We start from the raw sequence: 17,922 nt of genomic DNA on the forward strand, positions 1-17,922 counted from the left end.
TGACACATTGAAAGATCAGCGCTTAGCGACCAAAGTGCATCATGGTTTGTGATTTTTGACTTCTCGTGAAAAACGGTTTGTAAACAGTTGATTTCAACGAGTTGACAAATCTAGATATTTCCTTTGATCTCGCGAAGATCTGACTGAAGATGGAGGTTGAACTTTCTTTGGATCTTATCAATTCTTGCAACTATGCGAGAAAGCGACAGGCAGCTTTGGAAAGTTGTACCGAAATAATACAATCGAAGGTAATTAACATACACATACATACATAAACTTTATTTAAGTGTCAATGGTATTTAGCTAAAGAGCTAATTGGGGACACTGAAATAAATATACAAATATAAAAATACTAATATTATATAAATAGATATAAAATATAAAAACACTAATATTATATATATAGATAGATAGATATAAAATATAAAAATACTAATATTATAAAATAGATATATCGATAGATAGTTAAAATGACACAGATATGTTTTTAAAATTTCAATAAGTTAAAAATGATTACAAGATTACTAAAATTAGTTACATTATTATATTGTGCAAGCGTAGCATCTGCAATGTCCGTCCAACACATCAGTAATGTTACTGCCCCGAACTGCTTTTTTGAATTCAAAAAGGCTTTTTTTGTTACGAAGATCTTTATCTACTTTGCCCCACAGATAGGGACCTAAATACCTAATACTATGTTTACCATAATTTACAGTGTTGAACCTAGGTATTGGAAAATCGCTACTACGCAAATCATAATTCTTAGATTGTTTATAAAATATGTCAGAAATGTGTTTAGGTGCCAGTAAATTTTTAACCTTGTACATTAATATCAATATGTCTTGTAGTCGTCTATTTACTAAACTAGGAAGCTTTGCCTTGCTTAATAATTCTTCATAGGATGTCGTCTTGCTATTATATACTGCACGTAGTGCTCGCTCTTGTACCTTTTCTAGTTTTCTAGTGTCAGATGCTTTGCAGAAATGCCACACAGTATGACAATACGTGAGATTAGGTAGAATTGCCGCTTTGTATAGTTGGAGCTTGGCTTCTGTAGGGATCATCTTTCTAAGGCGTACTAAGACACCAACTTTCTTGCTTGCCTGTTTACATATATCACTTACATGTTTACTGAATTTAAGCTTATCATCCAATGTAACCCCAAGCAATTTGAGGTCTGGGGTAGACTTAATGGTATATCCATCAATGTTTACATTTATGAGCTTGTCGCTGTTGTTCCCTCTATTTATCAGCATTGCATTGTACTTGTCATAGTTTCCCTTCAGAAAATTGTCCCCATACCATCTAGATATTGTTTGTCCCTCGTCATTAAGTGATTGTTCGACATATTCTACAATTAAATTTTTAACTAGGAACACGTGTTTTTTGTACCAAAAAGAGAAAGATCTTTGTATAGAGTGCCTCGGCTGTCTTCCAACTTCAGCACAAAAATATTAAGATTTATTGTTGAGATAAATACATTGTATACCGAGATTATTAAATCTAAGATAATCGTGATCAAAAGGCCGCTAGACTCACGTACACTTTCTATCATAGTTGTACATTACAATGTGTTTCTTTTGACTTTCAGAAGCGACCTTGTCTAGAAGATTTCTCTTGGCATACAGAAAATACTTCTAATCTAGAAACAGAGAACAGATTAGTTAGTTGCACACAGCCCATGGTCGAAGTAAATCAACTACATGACCACAACCAGCCGTTTTCAGATCAGCATTCTGCAACACACAGCCACATGGACATAAACTGTAACATAGTGTATGAAGTAAATGACACTCAACAAATGGACATTTCACATGATTCAGCAATTTCTAGAAGTCAAGTAGGGCTTCATCAGCAGAACTTTCTTAGTAAGTATTACAGTCAACTCTCTCTGAAACGGACACCTTCGGGACTGGCTCCAACTGTCCGTCTTAGAGGGGTGTCCATCTTATAGGGAGTTTAGTTACAGTAAAATGACTGAAAAACAGCAAGACAGGACCAACACCAGGTATCCGTCTTATGGAGGTGTCCGTCTTATAGTGGTGTCCGTTAAGAGAGAGTTGACTGTATATCAGCGGCAGATCTAGGGGTAGGGTGCAGGGGGGGGGGGCATCCCTTCACTGAGATGACCTGCATCACCAGCTACTAACTATTGTTACACCATTCCTTTGTGGTGCACCCCCCCTCCTAAGAAAAATCTTCAGTGGATTCACCACTGTATATCAAACATGAGAGACAGTGTTTCATCCAGATATCAAAACACCAAGATGAAAATACGACCACAGCAGAGTACTTTTGACAAAATTCAAGGTGTTTGGATAGCCGATGAGACACTGTCTTATAGTTCACTAGATGTAATATATGTAATGTTATGTTCCTAGTGTGTCCTCATGTTGTGTAGTTCACTAGATGTAAATTATATTATATATCAAACAGGAGAGAGTGTTTCATCACATTTCCAAACACCAAGAAGAGAGTTGAAAATACATTGCATAGCAGAGTATTTTTGATGAACTGCAAGATGTTCGTAAATGCAATGAAACACTCTCTCAGGTGTTTGCCATATCCTCTTAATCAAAACAAAATCTATGGAGAAAACAGGGAAATATAATTATTAAAAAATCTATTAAAATTAAGATCTAAATTGAAGCTAAATATATGCAGAAAACAGAGAAATAAACTGGTAAAAATCTATGCTAATTAAGATCACATCCAAAACACTTTCATGGTTCTGATTTCCTTCAGAATTTGTTTAAAAAATAAAAATCAAAACTCTTCCTATTTACTGTAAAAGTATTTAAAAAGCTTTTATCTTATCAACCCTCCAAGTTTATTTTTTTTTCCTTAGTGGCCATTTGGCCACTGATTGCTCAAGTTTAGTCGCCAGCAAAAAATTTTAGTCCCTAAATTAAGCTCACGCTTTCAATCCTTCTTCTCAATTTTAGTCGCCAGGCTGGCGACTTCGGTTTCAATTTGATCGCCAGCTCCAAAATTTTGGTCCCAATGGCGACTAAAATGGTCTTAACTTGGAGGGTTGCTTATGATGGCCAGTAAGCAGCATTAATGTTTTGAGATAACGACTAATAAAATGGCTAAATTTATTAATCTTTTGCAGATTCCTGCACTATTGGTACAAGGTCATTCATCTTCAGTCTCCTGTGTTCGCTGTTTGAGAGGTGAACCGGTAGGTTACTCCTGAGTAGACTGATGCGCAATGTGTTGTTCCAAAAAAAAAATATCCATACCTTCCCCATGGATGTTTTTTTTTTGGTTTGAACCCCCCACCCCACCCACAGAGAGAGGGTTGAGACAAAGGAAAGTTCTCGAAGGAATTGAATCACTGCGTCAGAAGCACCGCGGAATGAAAGTGCTTAACAGTTTTGACCATGTTGAAACGTGGAAATCAATCCTGAACTCCTTCTTCGATCGTGAGGGAGACTGTAATAGTCAGTGAAGTATCACAAATGTAAAATTACTTGACAGGCCTCGTTACATTTTCCCGCCCTTTTTTCACATACGTCGTGTAATAGTCACGATTTATTGGAGCGGTTACCAAGCTGAACATGACAAACAATCCGCCATATTGTCATTTTTAACAACAGCCTGAAGAAGATCAGTGAAACTGATCGAAACATCGATTTTTAAATATTCTTAACCTCGGAAAAGATCCCGGAAAACAGTAAACATTTTTAATGAGAATAAAACTGTCACGTGACTGCATTTCCTACTAAATTTTTTAAATTGTTTTTTATCCACAGGGGCATATCAACCATCTGTCAAGTTGACACTGGAGATAGATCACTCGCTGGATGACTTTTTGCAAACCTTTTAATTGATACACTCTGGATCGATCTCTATACACGCCTCCTGTTTTCGTACAAAGGATTCTCTTCCATAATTCTTAAGGTGTTAGATTTGCCTGGGTATCATTTCAGTGTTTAATACTCAGGGTAACACCATTATTTACAATGAAATGCAAGGCACGGTAACCCCATAACGCCATTATCCGTGACAGTGTCACAAAAAATACTAATTTTCTGTATCATGGATATCATACTGTCATACGCAAAGCATGTAATATAAATGAGGCGGATGAAGAGTGAGGCGGCGAATCTATTGGGGGCCGCACTGCAGGATGCTACGCTAAGCAATCTTCAAGGGTCCTTCAACGTAGCATTCCATAATAAATAATCTTCGATTCTTGATTGAACGAAAATGTTGCAGCTGGGATTCAAATTGCAGGATCGGCCTGACGAAATATTGGGAAAAAATTGAAGAAAGCGCACGTTCAGTTTTTCGCTGAAGTTTGTAAATCAAAACTTTCAAGTATCAATTCTAGCAATATTCTATCAGCCGCTGGATTATGCGGATTCTATCGACTTTGATACTTTCATCAAGCTTGCCGTCTAATTAATTGTTAAATAGAAAACATGTATTCATTTTACATATAAAACCGCCTCAACTTATTAGTCCAGTTCCAGAAAAGGGCGGGAACGGAGAGTTCTACCACAGGCAGACCACCCTATGTGTTCGTGGTTAATAATTGTTGACAAAGGTCATATGTTGAAATCAATGGCGTGTATAGTAGAATGTCCACAGCCCTCTATTTTTTCGTGTTTTTCGATCGATACTCTCTTTAAAGAACTTGAGAAGATTCATGTTCGTGCCGCAAAAATAATTCATAAATTAGACTGGTATACACCCTCTGTGGATGTCCTTCAAAGGGTAAAATAGCGAACGCTAGAAACTAATTATAACACTAAAATTCTAACTCTAGTATACACAGTATTTGAAGGAACTGCTCCATTGGGTATCCAATTTCTTTTTCGGAAGCAGCATAGTATATATGGCCTGAGACGTCAGAACTGCTTAGTCTTGCCCAAGCCAAAAACTAACCTTAAACTGAAATCAGTTTCATACATTGGCGCAAAAAGGTGGAATAATTTGCCCAATGCCTGGAGGGCTAAAGGAAGCTTAGCTTCCTTCAATAGGGAACTAAAGGCCATCAAAAATCTCGATATTGTAAATAGAAAATTGTAAATAGGCTAGTGCATGTAAATATTGTAAATATCTTGTATATTGTAAATGTTTAGTTAGTATTCGTATTTGTCTTAGTGTTATTTTTGTTATGATTATTTCTTAGGTAACTTAAACACGACCACATCAGCTATGCTGTAAATTTATCGTGTCTAAATAAAAGATATTATTATTATTATTATCGATGAGCGCGCGGTGTGAACGGCGAGAGAACTGGACGCCAGCGCAAGACAGTCTACGTGTATAGAATATAACCACTGATCAGCACCTGCGTTGGAATCTGCACATTGACAAAGTTGTAGCCAAAGCAAATAGGATGTTAAAAGGCATTGAAAAGTTGGAGAAGGTTCAAAGAAGGGCAACTAAATTTATTTTAAAGCAGATGTTACTTTTCTATATAAAGCTCTTAATGGGATTATTGACATAGACGTTGAACCTTATGTGGATTTTTATAAGGAAACTGATCACTATACTTTTAGACATAATGATAAGTTAACAGTAAAGATCCCAGGGGGGGGGGGGGGGTTCTCCCATAAATTTTGGATAGGGGTGTGCCGCCAAGGTTCTTAAACCCTGACCCTATTTAAGGATAAAGAAAGCGAAAATTGATACCCTTTTTAAGGCCCAAAACCGAAAAATGACACCCTATTCAAGGGGAAGAGAAGCGTTCCGTGACGACCCAAATAACGGCTAACCGCGCACGGCAAGACACAAATCTTTATAAATTCGCTTTCCTATAATATCTGAACAAAAAAATTCAGTTTTAAGATATCTTTTTTTCGTTTAGCTGGGGGTTTATTTTAGCTTATAGAATTTAGGTACCATATCTAAGGATCACACCGGGAACACATTGCCAAAAGGAGCAAAAATGATACCCTATTTAAGGACCGAGAACCTCAAAAACCATACCCTATCGGGCGGCACATACCTATATAGGCCACATATGAGAGTACCCCCCCCCCCCCCCCGGGGTAAAGATGAGATATGCAAGAACGAACGTCCTTAAATATTCTTATTTTCATAGAGTAGTGGGAACATCGAATTCGCTTTCGCTTTTCATTCGTGAGGCAACAAGTGTGAACTCTTTTAAAGCATTAGTTAGAAAGTTTTTTATGGATCAGCAAAATTTTTAAATATTTTTCTTGTTTACTTATTTATTACTATTATAATTTCACTTTCTTTTTTGTATTAGTACCTTAGGTGATCTGCTTTAATATGGGGTCTTTGACTCTTTTGCATTTCATCCTTTGGCCTAGTTTAGCCTTAGCCATAAATTGTAATAAATAAATATAAATTAAAAAAAAAAAAAGAGAGAGAGAAGACATATAGAGAAACATTGTCTCTGCTTCGATTTACTACAAAATATAAAATCTACTCTAAATGATTCAATAAAAGTTAGATGAAACGTTGAATGAGTCTCGTGTCATGTTTTTTTGCCACCCCGAGCCCTTTAAGGCGTTATTTTTGCGAGAATATTTAGCGACCGGTAAAGAGAGAGAGAAGAGATCACATCTGTCAAACATCAAACGCACGCCCTAATTTTCTTTTGTTATTTGCATGTTTCAAATTCCTTTGATCCAGAATTTTGCACTGATCATATGGAGAAAGCTACTTTTGAGACTTCGGGATCACTTTTCTCGAAAAATATTGGAAGTGTGAAGCTCTAATTCGGCACAAGGACAGAGAAATATCTAGTCGATCGGATGCCGGTGTTTTCGAGGCGAGAATTTTGATGGTTTAGCGTCAGTTCCAGCTTGAATTAGACAAGGTCGCGACCGCCGGCGGTAAAGCCGCCTGCCTTGTCCCAGCAGTGAAATTTTTGGTAAATCCCAGTGCATGAAAAATCAAGGCTCAAACGCACTATACGTGCAGTAACTGTGATGTCTTAATTGTCCTAAATCTCGTTTTTATTTCTGCTAATTGAAATCGGTAAATCCCTTTCGTTTTCTGAAATTCTCAACTCAACACATCCGTATTAACGTTTTCTCCAGTTCTTTGAGTGAGCAGTTCAGAGGAATGTCTTATTCACAATTTTTTGTGTGTGTTACTAGGTTAGTAGAGGAATTGCCGTCACATGTTTCGTCCAATCTCGTACCTCGAGTCTTCGTTCCATACTGCGCAATCTTGACGACACGAGCGACTCTTAAAAGATCCGTTGCAAAATTGATTTTGTTTGGTTTTAAAAACAATAAAACGGCCGGAAGTAAACACCAAGAAGATCGTTGAGTCATGGTTTTTAAAGCTAAGCATGCGCAATTCAACCGGAAGTCCGATATTGTTGGACTTCCAATCAGAACCTTCCAGGCTCGCTCGGGTTAACCCTGGGCTCGCTCGTTTCCAGACCGCTGTTCAAAGGGAACGAAGACCCTGGGTACGAGGATGTGTTTCGCCCGGTTCGCCCATATTGGATTACGCTAGTTTGAGCATGCTCAGTCATAGCTGTTCCGCTGAGTAACTAAATCACTGACAGGAAAATTGACCGCCACTTGAAAGACACTTACGTGCAGGCGTTGGTTTCGTTTCAGAGTTTTCAACATTGTAACTATGCCTTGAGGAATATTATTGAGCCTAAAATATATGTTTTTTTGTGTACTGACGTGCTTCCCATTCCCATTTTCTGGTTGTGAATCCCAGTCCCAGTGACCCAAATCCCATTTTCCCAGTAAAAACATATGCAAATCCCAGTAAAAATAGGCAAATCCCAGTTCCCATTTTACCCCTTCAGGACCCTCTTATCTCTCTCTTCTACCGGGCGGCAAAAAACATGACACAAGACACATTCAGCATTTCATCTTAACTTTTATTGAATCATTTAGAGTAAATTTTATATTTTGTAGTAAATCGAAGCCGACGTAATGTTTCTCTATATATCTTCTATATGCGCCATTGATTTCAACATAACCTTATGTCAACAATTATTAACCACGAACACATAGGGTGGTCTGCCTGTGGTTCTACAGGTAGGGACGGTACTAAGTCCATACACGACATGCTGACCCTGGACTAGACTCGACAACTGACCAAAAGGATCACGGCCTCTTGGGCTGCCGTCTTTTGTTGATTAGTTCTGATCAGTTGTCGATCAGTTGTTGATCCTGATTGCGAAGTTCTTGTAGTTCAGCTTTTTACTTTTTTCTCCGAGTTTCACAGTGCATTCACAGAAATCTTACGCGTTAAAGGGACGCCATATCCCTGGAAGGTAGGCCTATGTGCAAATCCTTTGTTTCTAATGATTATAACTTCTGTCACGAAAAAAAAGCAAAATTTACAACAATTTAATCCCACTTTAATTTGTGTTGCATGTTTTGACCAGTGATTTTGACATGATCAGCAATGGCTGATGAATGATCGCAATTGGCGAGGGCCTTGAATTGTTCAGCTCTTCTGTCGTGAAGCCTTTATAAATTTTTGTCTTGCCGATGTGAAAAGTACATAAACTTGAGAACAACACTGATGCCCTGAGAATATAACGTGGAAAACTTTTTCTGTACTTAAGTTTGTTGATTAAAATACATGTACAGTGATTCTAGGTAATGCACAGGCGGCCCAGACGTTGTATTCGATCAATGTGACATATTGATGTTGGCGATTGCGTTAAGTTTTCAGCTGTAAGACAATGTATGAGAATGCTTCGAAAATTGCTGGAAATACTACATGTGGAAAATAATTGAAATGAAATTGGCTTGCATTTCGTTGTCTTGGATTATTTTGACTTCTCTGTGTTCCTAGAGTGGGTTTATAGCCGTTTAAGCGAGTTACGTTAAGGGAAGCTAAACCGTCGAAAGGAAAAATCGCTTACCGGTAAATGGCCTAAAGCCCACCCTTGGAACACAGAGAAGCCAAAATAATGCAAGAAAGACAAGAGATAAGCCATTTTTATTTCAGTTCTTTTACAAATGTAGTATTTAGAGCAATATAAATTTCGAAGCTTTCTCATACATTGTCTCAAATGGCTGAACCAGAGTTACGCAATCAAACACACTTCAGTGGAACCCCCATATAAGGATCTTCGATATAACAATATTCCCGATATAATTAGTAAATAAACCCCTTCAGGCGGCTGGTATATTGGAGGATAATGCCCGAGGCTGAAAGATTGTCGAAAAATGAACAGTTGGCCGAGAAGCGTAGCTTCGAGGGCAACTGTGAAATTTTGAGGACAATCTTTCAGCCAAGGGCATTATCCTCCAATATACCAGCAAGCCAGAAAGGGGTTTATTTATTTTATAACCCTCCGATTAATTTCTTCATCGCGCTTTATCGCCAGTAAATTTATAGGAAAAAACCTACGTAATAAACCCGGCGTAACTGTGGTTGAAACAAATGTAAGTTGATTGGTTTACGTTGTTTTATACTGTAAATTCATTAAAAGTTAGAATTGAATAAGGTGACTTCATTCGTTTGTTTTGTGTTTGCCTACAAAATCGGGCGACGGATATCAAATCGGACGGGGTATATTCGCTGATACCCGTCGTCCGATTTTGTACCACGTGATGCGTTTTGTCCAATGAGCGCGCGCGAAAATTAATCGGTGGGTTATAATGATGAATATTCTATGTCCCTGCAAAGTTACAGTAAAATGTATGGGACAGAACCCCGATATAACGATCTTCGATGTAACGATATTCCCGATATAACGACGAAAATTTAGCGGACCAAAGGTAAAATCCTCCCGATATAACGATATTATCAGGACACAGTCACATTTTATTTGCAAAACATCGAATTCAATGAATTAACATTATGGTAATGGATCGAGTCATCTCTAACGTTTCTAAAAACAGCTTTGTACAAAATTATTCTCTTGATCCTCCTCTAATATGCAGTAAAAAGTACTTGTTAGGTTTACCCTGATATAAAGATATTTTTGGTTATTTTATGGCCATATTGTTATATCGGGAGTTTCGATATAACAATATTATTTTACTGCTCCCTTGGCATATCGTTATATCGGGGTTCCACTGTATATGTCACATTGATCACATACAATGCCTGGGCTGCCTGTGGGTAATGCTGTCTTGTTTAATTGCAGGTGCAATGAAATACAGAAGTACAAGAGGTAAAGGGCAAGCTGAATCATTTGAAGAAGTCTTATTTAGTGGCTATGCTAGTGATGGTGGCCTGTTCATGCCTGAGACAATTCCATTTGTGGACAAAACCACTCTGGAGAAGTGGAGGAATCTTTCATATTTGGAGCTCAGTAAAGAAGTCATGTCACTGTTTATTCCTCCAGAAGAAATTCCTGCAAAAGACTTGGATGGTAAGTAAGCAGTGCATGATGGGAAGGTTGGGTTGAATACCATCGAATATACAACGACTATCCCGTATTCTGATTATTATAATAATAATAGTTTATTTAAACTCTTTTGCAGCTAAAAGAAACTGAATTATCGAGTGACATTTACATGAAATGATAAGTCTACTATTTACAATTAAAAATCTATCAAAAAAGGACTACGCATAATATTAGTTACAAAAAGTAGTGAATTGTAAAAAAGCTTTCAGCTCTCTGGCTGTATTTTCTATGGCATGGTATAAATGATGATATTTCATGCCTGATCGATCTAGCCCAACAACACTGTGGTTCTGCCCTGAACACCCTAAGTGCAGCCAGAATCTGGAATTTTCACCCCAAAGGCGAAACAATAAGCATCCTTGTCCCTTTCATAAAAGTTGTCTCCCTCTCAGAATGGGAATTAACACTTGTCCGGCACTTGTCAAGTCAAGTCTTAATAACTCTGGGTGGTACAAATGGTTCAGATTTTGGTGCATTTCTGAAATGTCAATACATGTTATTTAGATGGCAAGTGATCTAAAAATTAAGTTTCAACCCCTGTGTCTAGAATTATATCAATTTGCCTCCAAGAATACATGTTGTAACCTAACCTTTAAATTAACCATTTGTTTTTGGACAGATCTTACTAACAAAGCATTCTCTGAATTTGGACATGAAGATATTGTTTCTATGGCAACAGTGAATAATTTTCATGTGTTGGAATTGTTTTATGGTAAGACACTGGCATTCAAGGATTACGCCCTGGCAAGTGTTGGTGTTTTTATGGATTATTTTCTAAACAAGAGAAAGAAGAATGCTATCGCCCTTGTGGGGACGTCTGGTGATACTGGCAGTGCGGCAATTGAGAGTGTACGGAGATCGCAATGGATTGATATTGTAGTGTTATATCCTAAAGGGCGCTGTACTCAGATACAAGAGCTACAAATGACGACAATCCTGGATGAGAATGTTCATGTTGTCGAGGTTGGTGGAACATCAGATGATTTGGATGTGCCAATCAAGAATTGTTTTTCTGATCCAGCGTATATTGAAGCAAATAATCTTTGTATGATTAACTCCACCAACTGGTGCCGCATTCTGGCACAAACAGTGCATCTTATCTATGCGTATCTAAAAGTCTGCAGTGAAGTTGGACACACTGTGAAGATTGTAATACCATCAGGTGCACTTGGACATTGTACAGGTAAGTACATGTTAAATAAATTAAACTACAGTTGAACCCCGGTAACTCAAACTCTGAAGGGAAACGAAAAACAGCTCGAGTTAGCGGGGGTCTATTTAATATTTAACTTGACAAGTTAATAATTATTGATAGTTAACTGATTTTTCAGTTCTTTAGTATACATTACAGTGCACATTAAAGTTATCTCGTTACAAACTCAAACATGGTCATTCATTCTTGTAATAAGAGTGACAAAATGACTGTCAAATACGCAATCTTTTGTTGCTCTTATCAATGGGCATCAGTTAGCGAGGTTTTCAAGTTATCCGAGTTCTAGTTAACCGAGTAAAAATGACTGAAAAGTGGTGTCAAATCCAAGGGAAATGTAAGTTAGTTTGAGTTAGCGGGGTGGTCGAGTTATCCGAGTTCTACTGTAATTATTAATATTTGCTTATTAGTGGTGTACTTGATTAATATTTTTATTATGGATTGTGCAGTTTGGGTCCCTTTATTAAAGAGGCAGAAATGCTCACGGTCTTGCTTGGGGGGGGGGGGGGGGGGTGTAAATTATGGATTTTGGTCTCACTTAAGAAGTCCAATGGGAGGCGCAGTGGCCTAATGGTTAGTGCGCCAGACTCTGGATCGAGCGGTTGGAGTTCCAGCCCCGGCTGGGGTCACTGTGTTGTGTTCTTGGGCAAGACACTTTGCTCTCATAGTGCCTCTCTCCACCCAGGTGTATAAATGGCTACCAGCCACATAATGCTGGCGGGTAGCAAGTATGGGCCACTTTGGCTCGAGGCTTCCCTTCACCAGTTATTGTACCTGATTTGCATGTGATTCTTGTACCATTTTTTTCAGCTGGCTCCCTGGTGTTTAAAATGGGTGTACCAGTGGAACTGTTGTGCGCTGTCAATGTGAATGATATTGTACACAGAATGATCTCTACAGGTGACTTCACTCCATCCAGTCATGTTGTGCCCACCTGGTCAACTGCTATGGATATTCAAGTACATAGCTAATAGAGCAGTTTTCAATTGAGTGTCGTAAAACCAAAACCGAAGTAATCACTCTGGTCAATGACAAAAGACATATTTACTAGATAATCCAGTAAACCAACCAAAACTTGAAGCTGAAACATGTAGCCGGCACGAAGCGCGAGAAAACGTGCGCAAGTGAGTCACGATTGGTTTTGGTTTTACTTCCGATTGGTTGACAAAGTGGCGCGACATTTTTAAACCAATCACCAATGCAAACGTGAATTACTTTCAACACTCAAGTGAAAATCGCTCCAATTACATAATTATTATGCCCTCTTATATATACCACCAGCCTAAAAAAAGATACCCATTTGGGCAGAACCTCCCCTTGTTGCCCCCGCAGGGTTCCGGCCCAGAGGCCGGAACCCGAGGAGGCACCTTAACATCCCCCGCGTAATAAAGAACTGAATCTGAAATATGTTGGTATAGTATGCGAAAACATCTCGATTTGAACAAAACTAGGCGCGCAATTGGCGACCAGGAAGGCGCAATTTCGGACCCTGAAGGTGCTGTCGGGTAAAGTGCGCAAGGTGGTGTCGGGTAATTCTGCTAGCACAAGATCTTTCATCCTTCGTCTATTTGTTCATTTATCAGAGCGTATCTACAAAGTTAATGCGAAACCGCATTCTATCGGCTTCGTTCAAGTCAAGTCGCGGTTATTACCGGTGTTCTTCCAAGGCGAGTATTTTACATCGCATCATTTGCTAATTTGTTCAAAGCTAAACAGTTATTGCCGAGTATTGGATTTTTTTCGGTACGAGCAATTGGTTTCGTGTTCTTGGCTACGTGTGTTCGAGGAGCTGGTTCAAGTGCTTTTGGATGTTTGCTGTATCGTATACATCTTACAACGAGTAATAAACAAAAGCGTGAACTTTGTCATGAAATACAAGGCAATTTGTTTCGCTAACAAACTGTCAGATTATTTGATCCAAAGAGTGGGTTGAATAAGGATCAAAAATTGTTTTCTCGAATCTCTGAATGTGCCATATTTTGTTACTCGTGAAATTTTTGGGCTTTTTGGCCTGGAAATTATTGTAAGTTAATTTTGAATGTTATAAGCACGGGAATAAGCTTGCGTGTTGTCACCACGAATAATGTGTTATGTGTTATTTCCGCTAGGTGTCATTTCCGCGCGCTAGGTGATATATTGCGCAATGCAATAACTCGCACTCGACCCGGACAAATCAAGGTTAAACTCGGACTCGGACAATTCTACCATTTCTTCAAGTTCTTCTTATAGTTTTGTTTAATATTGTTATCCCTTTAGCCTTCATATCACGTTTAAGGAGGCTCGATGTAGTTTTTTTAGCGGAAGGGTGGTTGTTTTGAAAATTAAAATTATCTAGGAAGCCAATGTTCGATTTTTGCCAAAATACACCATAATGATCAAATATGACCAAATTTTAATCTTTTACCCGCCACTTTGTCACAAAGGTTACCATAGCAACGATTGACGTTTTCTTTTGTTCTCAAACAAGCTTGATTTTCTCGAAATCTAGATTGACTCTTGGTATTCATTGTTTTATATGTTCAAGTATAGTAGATTGACTACCTGTACACAAAATTTTAGGAAAATCTGTAAGAGCGTTTTAGAGTAAATCAAGAATGAAGTTTTTGGTATTTTCTTATAGTTTCCTACAATCGGCAGTCGATATATTTTAACAAATTAAAGCAAAATGTCTTTCACTTTTAGTTAATGGTCTTTGATGGTGTAAGTATTTATATTTCAGTGAGAGTAACTGTGCTCAAATAATACAAAACAATTTTAAAGCGCCTATTTTATAGTAACACGGTGTTTTACTGAAAACTTCATTCTTGATTTACTTGAAAACGCTCTTACAGATTTTTCTAAAATTTGGTCAACAGTTAGTCAATCTACTAAACTTAAACATATCAAAAAATAAACACCAAGAGTCAATCTAGATTTCGAGAAAATCAAGCTTGTTTGAGAACAAAAGAAAACGTCAATCGTTGCTATGGTTACCTTTGTGACTAAGTGACGGGTAAAAAAATAAAATCCGGTCATATTTGATCATTATGGTGTATTTTGGCAAAAATCGAACATTGGCTTCCTAGATAATTTTAATTTTCAAAACAACCACCCTTCGGCTAAAAAAACTACATCGAGCCTCCTTAATCTCTAGAGCCTTACAGTTTGTAACATTTTACCGGTTTCCTGCAACCCAGCCGAAATTTCCCTTATCAAATTCCTTGTTCGGCTTGTTTGGTTTTTGAGTGCATTGCCGAGCGCGTTCTGCTTTTGACGTCACGGCTTGACTAATCCCACGTCCCCACTTTTCGCGGTTTTAGACCCAACCAGAAGTGAAATTTCATGTTTTTGGAAGTCATATACACTTTAACAAGTTTGTCAGTGTTGGTTACAGTTACTCATTTTACACATGAATTTTTGTAGGCTCCGTATAATTTGGAACGTTTGTTGCTGCTTTTCTCTGACATGGATTATGGTCTTGTTGATTCACTGATGAGAGAATTTGAACAGAAAAACTCACTGATGATACCTGACGACTTGAGAGAAAAGGTAAGCTCTTCCATGATCAGTCATTATAAAGCCCTGGCCAAACGGTAACGCAAGTGGACGCAAGTAGTTGCAATTTGAACTTGCGTACAGACTTGCGTTGGGTGGCCAAACGGAGTCGCAAGATTAGTATTTGAAGTAAACAGCAAAACTTGCGTTGACTTGTGTGCAAATTTGATGTTCACTAAAGTAAACGCAAGTCAACACAAGTGCACGCAAGTAGTCCTGGCCAAACAGAGACGCAAATAGACACAAGTTTTTAACTTGCGTTCAGTTGCGTCTCAGTTTGGTCAGGCCTTAAGTGTACAGTAGGAATGTTTCCTTTAGTTTCAGATTATGATAATAAATATGAGACAATGGAAAATAATGAAAAATTAAACTGGTTTGAAAAATCTAAACCAAAGATAAATTAAACTACAACATATAATCTAGGCCAATAAATTTTGCCCTTCTGCCGTAGTACCGGCCTTGCAATCAATCTGGTTTTAATTACAATATTGTTCGTTTTGTAGATGTGTCAAGTCATTTCCTCTTCTTCTGTGTCATGTGACCAAACACTGCAAACCATGAAGGAATGTTGGAATGAGAACCAGTACCTGCTCTGCCCACATACAGCCGTTGGTGTCACAGTGGTCTGGGACCAAAGGTAATCGATGCTTAGTTTTTTGCCCCCGGGTGGGGATAGGTAAAAGTTAAAGCCTGCTGTCCAGCCAAGTGGCTCATCAGGTCAGAGCTTATCCCGGTTTCTGTAGCATTAAGCGTCTAGGAGTATTTCTACTCCACCCTGGATAGGATGCTAGTCCATCGCAGGGTTACCCCCAGCATTAAATTCGCCGGTACTTGTATTCATTTATACACCTGGCTGAAGAGAGGCACTATGAGTCAGAGTTAAGTGTCTTGCCCAAGAACACAGCACAGTTTCCTTGGCCAGGTCTCGAACCTGGACTGCTTAATCCGGAGTCGGGCGCACTAACCATTAGGCCACCGCACCTCCCACAGATCAGGGATAGGGTCGGACATTAATGCTCCCCATCTGACCCTATTCTTGGTCACAGCTGCTGCTGTGGCCCATGACGCAAGTCCCAGCTCAGGGCGTTCCTTTTCCACCGTTCTCTGCCATGTTTTCCTTGGCCGTCCTGTAATGCCACATGAGGGTTTTGGTTAGGTGACATACGCGGAACATGACCTATCCGCTTCCAGTGCCTGCATTGTACTTGTGTACTGAGTCCTTTGAAACCTGCCTGTTCTTCACTTAGCATCCCATCCACTGCACCATGCAGTCTAGTAATAATTACTCTTCCCATAACCTTTGCTGGTACAGATAATAACGTTATTCCACGTCAGTTGCCACAGTCAGTAAGATTCCCCTTTTCGGGAAGCTTATTGATCAGACCACAGTTCCAGTCCTGCGGGATTTCCTTTGTACTGACACACAAAGACTTAGAGACAGGTCACAGCCACGTGTCAAGAGACAAAATCACAACATTGCACACAATACAAGCAGGGACATGTTGCAGTAACAACACATTCCCTTTGAAATATCGAAACACACAAGGGCGCGTGTCGCTGCAACTTAACGCCGCTAAATTTTCTTGTGTGTGTATATATATGTTGTGATTTTGTTGCTGTGATTGAAAAAAACTAAAACTGGAACAATATACCAAAAGAGAACAAAAAGGGCAATTCTCAGGATATCGTTATTTTCGGACGGTTGTGATTCTGCGTATAACTGGGAAGAGGGGTATTGAAAACGTTCATAGAGTAGTTTTCAGTTGAGTGTTGTAAAACCAATGTAATCACTCTAGCCAATCACAAAGACATAGACAATCTAGTGAACCAATCAAAACTCGAAGCAAACATATGTTGCCGGCACGAAGCGCGGGAAAACGTGCGCAAGCCGGTCATGATTGGTTTTGGTTTTACTTCTGATTGGCTAAGAAAGTGACGCGAGAATTTTAGACCAATCACTGAGCGTAGTTATGCAAAACCAATGCAAACGCGAATTACTTTCGACACTCAAGTGATCACTCGAGTAACTTATAGTAAGGCTTGGGTATCTGGTTTCTTTGCATCTTCCTCACGTAAGGTTTCGTTTCTGTCCGTTCTCAGGCACACCCCTGCCCTCAAGACACCCACCGTATGCGTGGCTACAGCAAGTCCTGCCAAATTCTCTGAGGCTGTGAAGGCTGCTGGGATAGAAATGCCGCTACCCCGTCAGCTGGCTCAGCTACTTACCAGTCCTACTCGGTACACAGAAATGAAGAAAGGAGAAGATTGGGATCAAATACTGCGAACCATGATAAATGATATTTCCGAGAAACGTTCCAACAAAAACAGTACAATATTGCGTTAAAAAAATGTTGGGCGTTTAAAAAATCCTCGTCTTGCCGGTCAGGCAATTATGCGTTTTGGGGTAAACGCATGGAAAGTCCTGGAATTTTCCAGGACTGGAAAGTCTTGGAAAAAGACAACCAGTCCTAGAAAGTTCTAGAAATCAGAATTCTCGGAACTTACATTATAAGAAATGTATGACAGACAGTAAGGAGAAATAATATTGTGATCTTCGGAGTGAAAGGGTTAATGAGAATTTTGGAGTCCTGAAGAAATCAATCTGAGTCCTGGAAAAGTTCTAGAAAATTGTTTGTGAAAACGGGTACGAACCCTGTGAACGCTTTTTTGCCAACAAGGACATAACGTGGCTAGAACTCAGATTTGCACCTTATGTGCTCCTTTTTATTGTAAATACAGTTAATTAGTCGTTGTTTTTCAAGGCTTACAAAAGCAGTCGTTTTGTGTGTTATTTTGACAGCGTGAAATAAAGAAGGAGGAATTTATACTGCTTACACAACCCCTA

General features: G+C 38.9%; 2 protein-coding genes across 4 annotated transcripts; both read left to right on the plus strand.

Annotated features, from left to right (window-relative positions):
* The first annotated feature begins 55 nt into the window (after window positions 1–55).
* Window positions 56–4,076, plus strand: LOC144631215 (uncharacterized). Of its 2 annotated transcripts, XM_078489632.1 has the most exons (4): window positions 56–248; window positions 1,592–1,869; window positions 3,118–3,184; window positions 3,759–4,076. In XM_078489632.1, exons 1-4 carry the CDS (start codon window positions 150–152, stop codon window positions 3,783–3,785), a joined length of 471 nt encoding a protein of 156 aa, XP_078345758.1. In that variant the 5' UTR covers window positions 56–149; the 3' UTR covers window positions 3,786–4,076. The 2 variants fall into 2 exon arrangements, with proteins under 2 accessions (XP_078345758.1, XP_078345757.1); XM_078489631.1 differs by lacking the exon at window positions 1,592–1,869 and having other exon boundaries at window positions 3,116–3,184.
* A 4,010-nt stretch (window positions 4,077–8,086) lies between these two features.
* LOC144631175 (threonine synthase-like 2) lies at window positions 8,087–17,895 on the plus strand. 2 transcript variants are annotated; one of them, XM_078489581.1, is made up of 7 exons: window positions 8,087–8,236; window positions 10,070–10,297; window positions 10,953–11,516; window positions 12,354–12,502; window positions 14,946–15,071; window positions 15,581–15,714; window positions 17,178–17,893. In XM_078489581.1, the coding sequence occupies exons 2-7, from the start codon at window positions 10,075–10,077 to the stop codon at window positions 17,419–17,421; spliced, it is 1,440 nt and encodes a 479-aa protein (XP_078345707.1). In that variant the 5' UTR covers window positions 8,087–8,236; window positions 10,070–10,074; the 3' UTR covers window positions 17,422–17,893. The 2 variants fall into 2 exon arrangements, with proteins under 2 accessions (XP_078345707.1, XP_078345705.1); XM_078489579.1 differs by lacking the exon at window positions 8,087–8,236 and having other exon boundaries at window positions 9,870–10,297; window positions 17,178–17,895.
* The last annotated feature ends 27 nt before the right edge of the window (window positions 17,896–17,922 follow it).

The sequence above is a fragment of the Oculina patagonica genome, chromosome 11 (assembly GCF_052425735.1).
Source record: "Oculina patagonica isolate OP01 chromosome 11, crgOcupat, whole genome shotgun sequence".
Taxonomy (NCBI): domain Eukaryota; kingdom Metazoa; phylum Cnidaria; class Anthozoa; order Scleractinia; family Oculinidae; genus Oculina; species Oculina patagonica.

Bases quoted from the DNA above. Each gene is read 5' to 3' on its own strand.
- LOC144631215 (XM_078489632.1), top strand. From the start codon at position 150: ATGGAGGTTGAACTTTCTTTGGATCTTATCAATTCTTGCAACTATGCG. The intron at 249-1,591 runs GTAATTAACATA...TTTGACTTTCAG, and splicing joins CCGAAATAATACAATCGAAG to AAGCGACCTTGTCTAGAAGA. The intron at 1,870-3,117 runs TAAGTATTACAG...TCTTTTGCAGAT, and splicing joins CATCAGCAGAACTTTCTTAG to TCCTGCACTATTGGTACAAG.
- LOC144631175 (XM_078489579.1), top strand. From the start codon at position 9,916: ATGGCCATATTGTTATATCGGGAGTTTCGATATAACAATATTATTTTA. The intron at 10,298-10,952 runs GTAAGTAAGCAG...GTTTTTGGACAG, and splicing joins TCCTGCAAAAGACTTGGATG to ATCTTACTAACAAAGCATTC. The intron at 15,072-15,580 runs GTAAGCTCTTCC...TTCGTTTTGTAG, and splicing joins CTGACGACTTGAGAGAAAAG to ATGTGTCAAGTCATTTCCTC.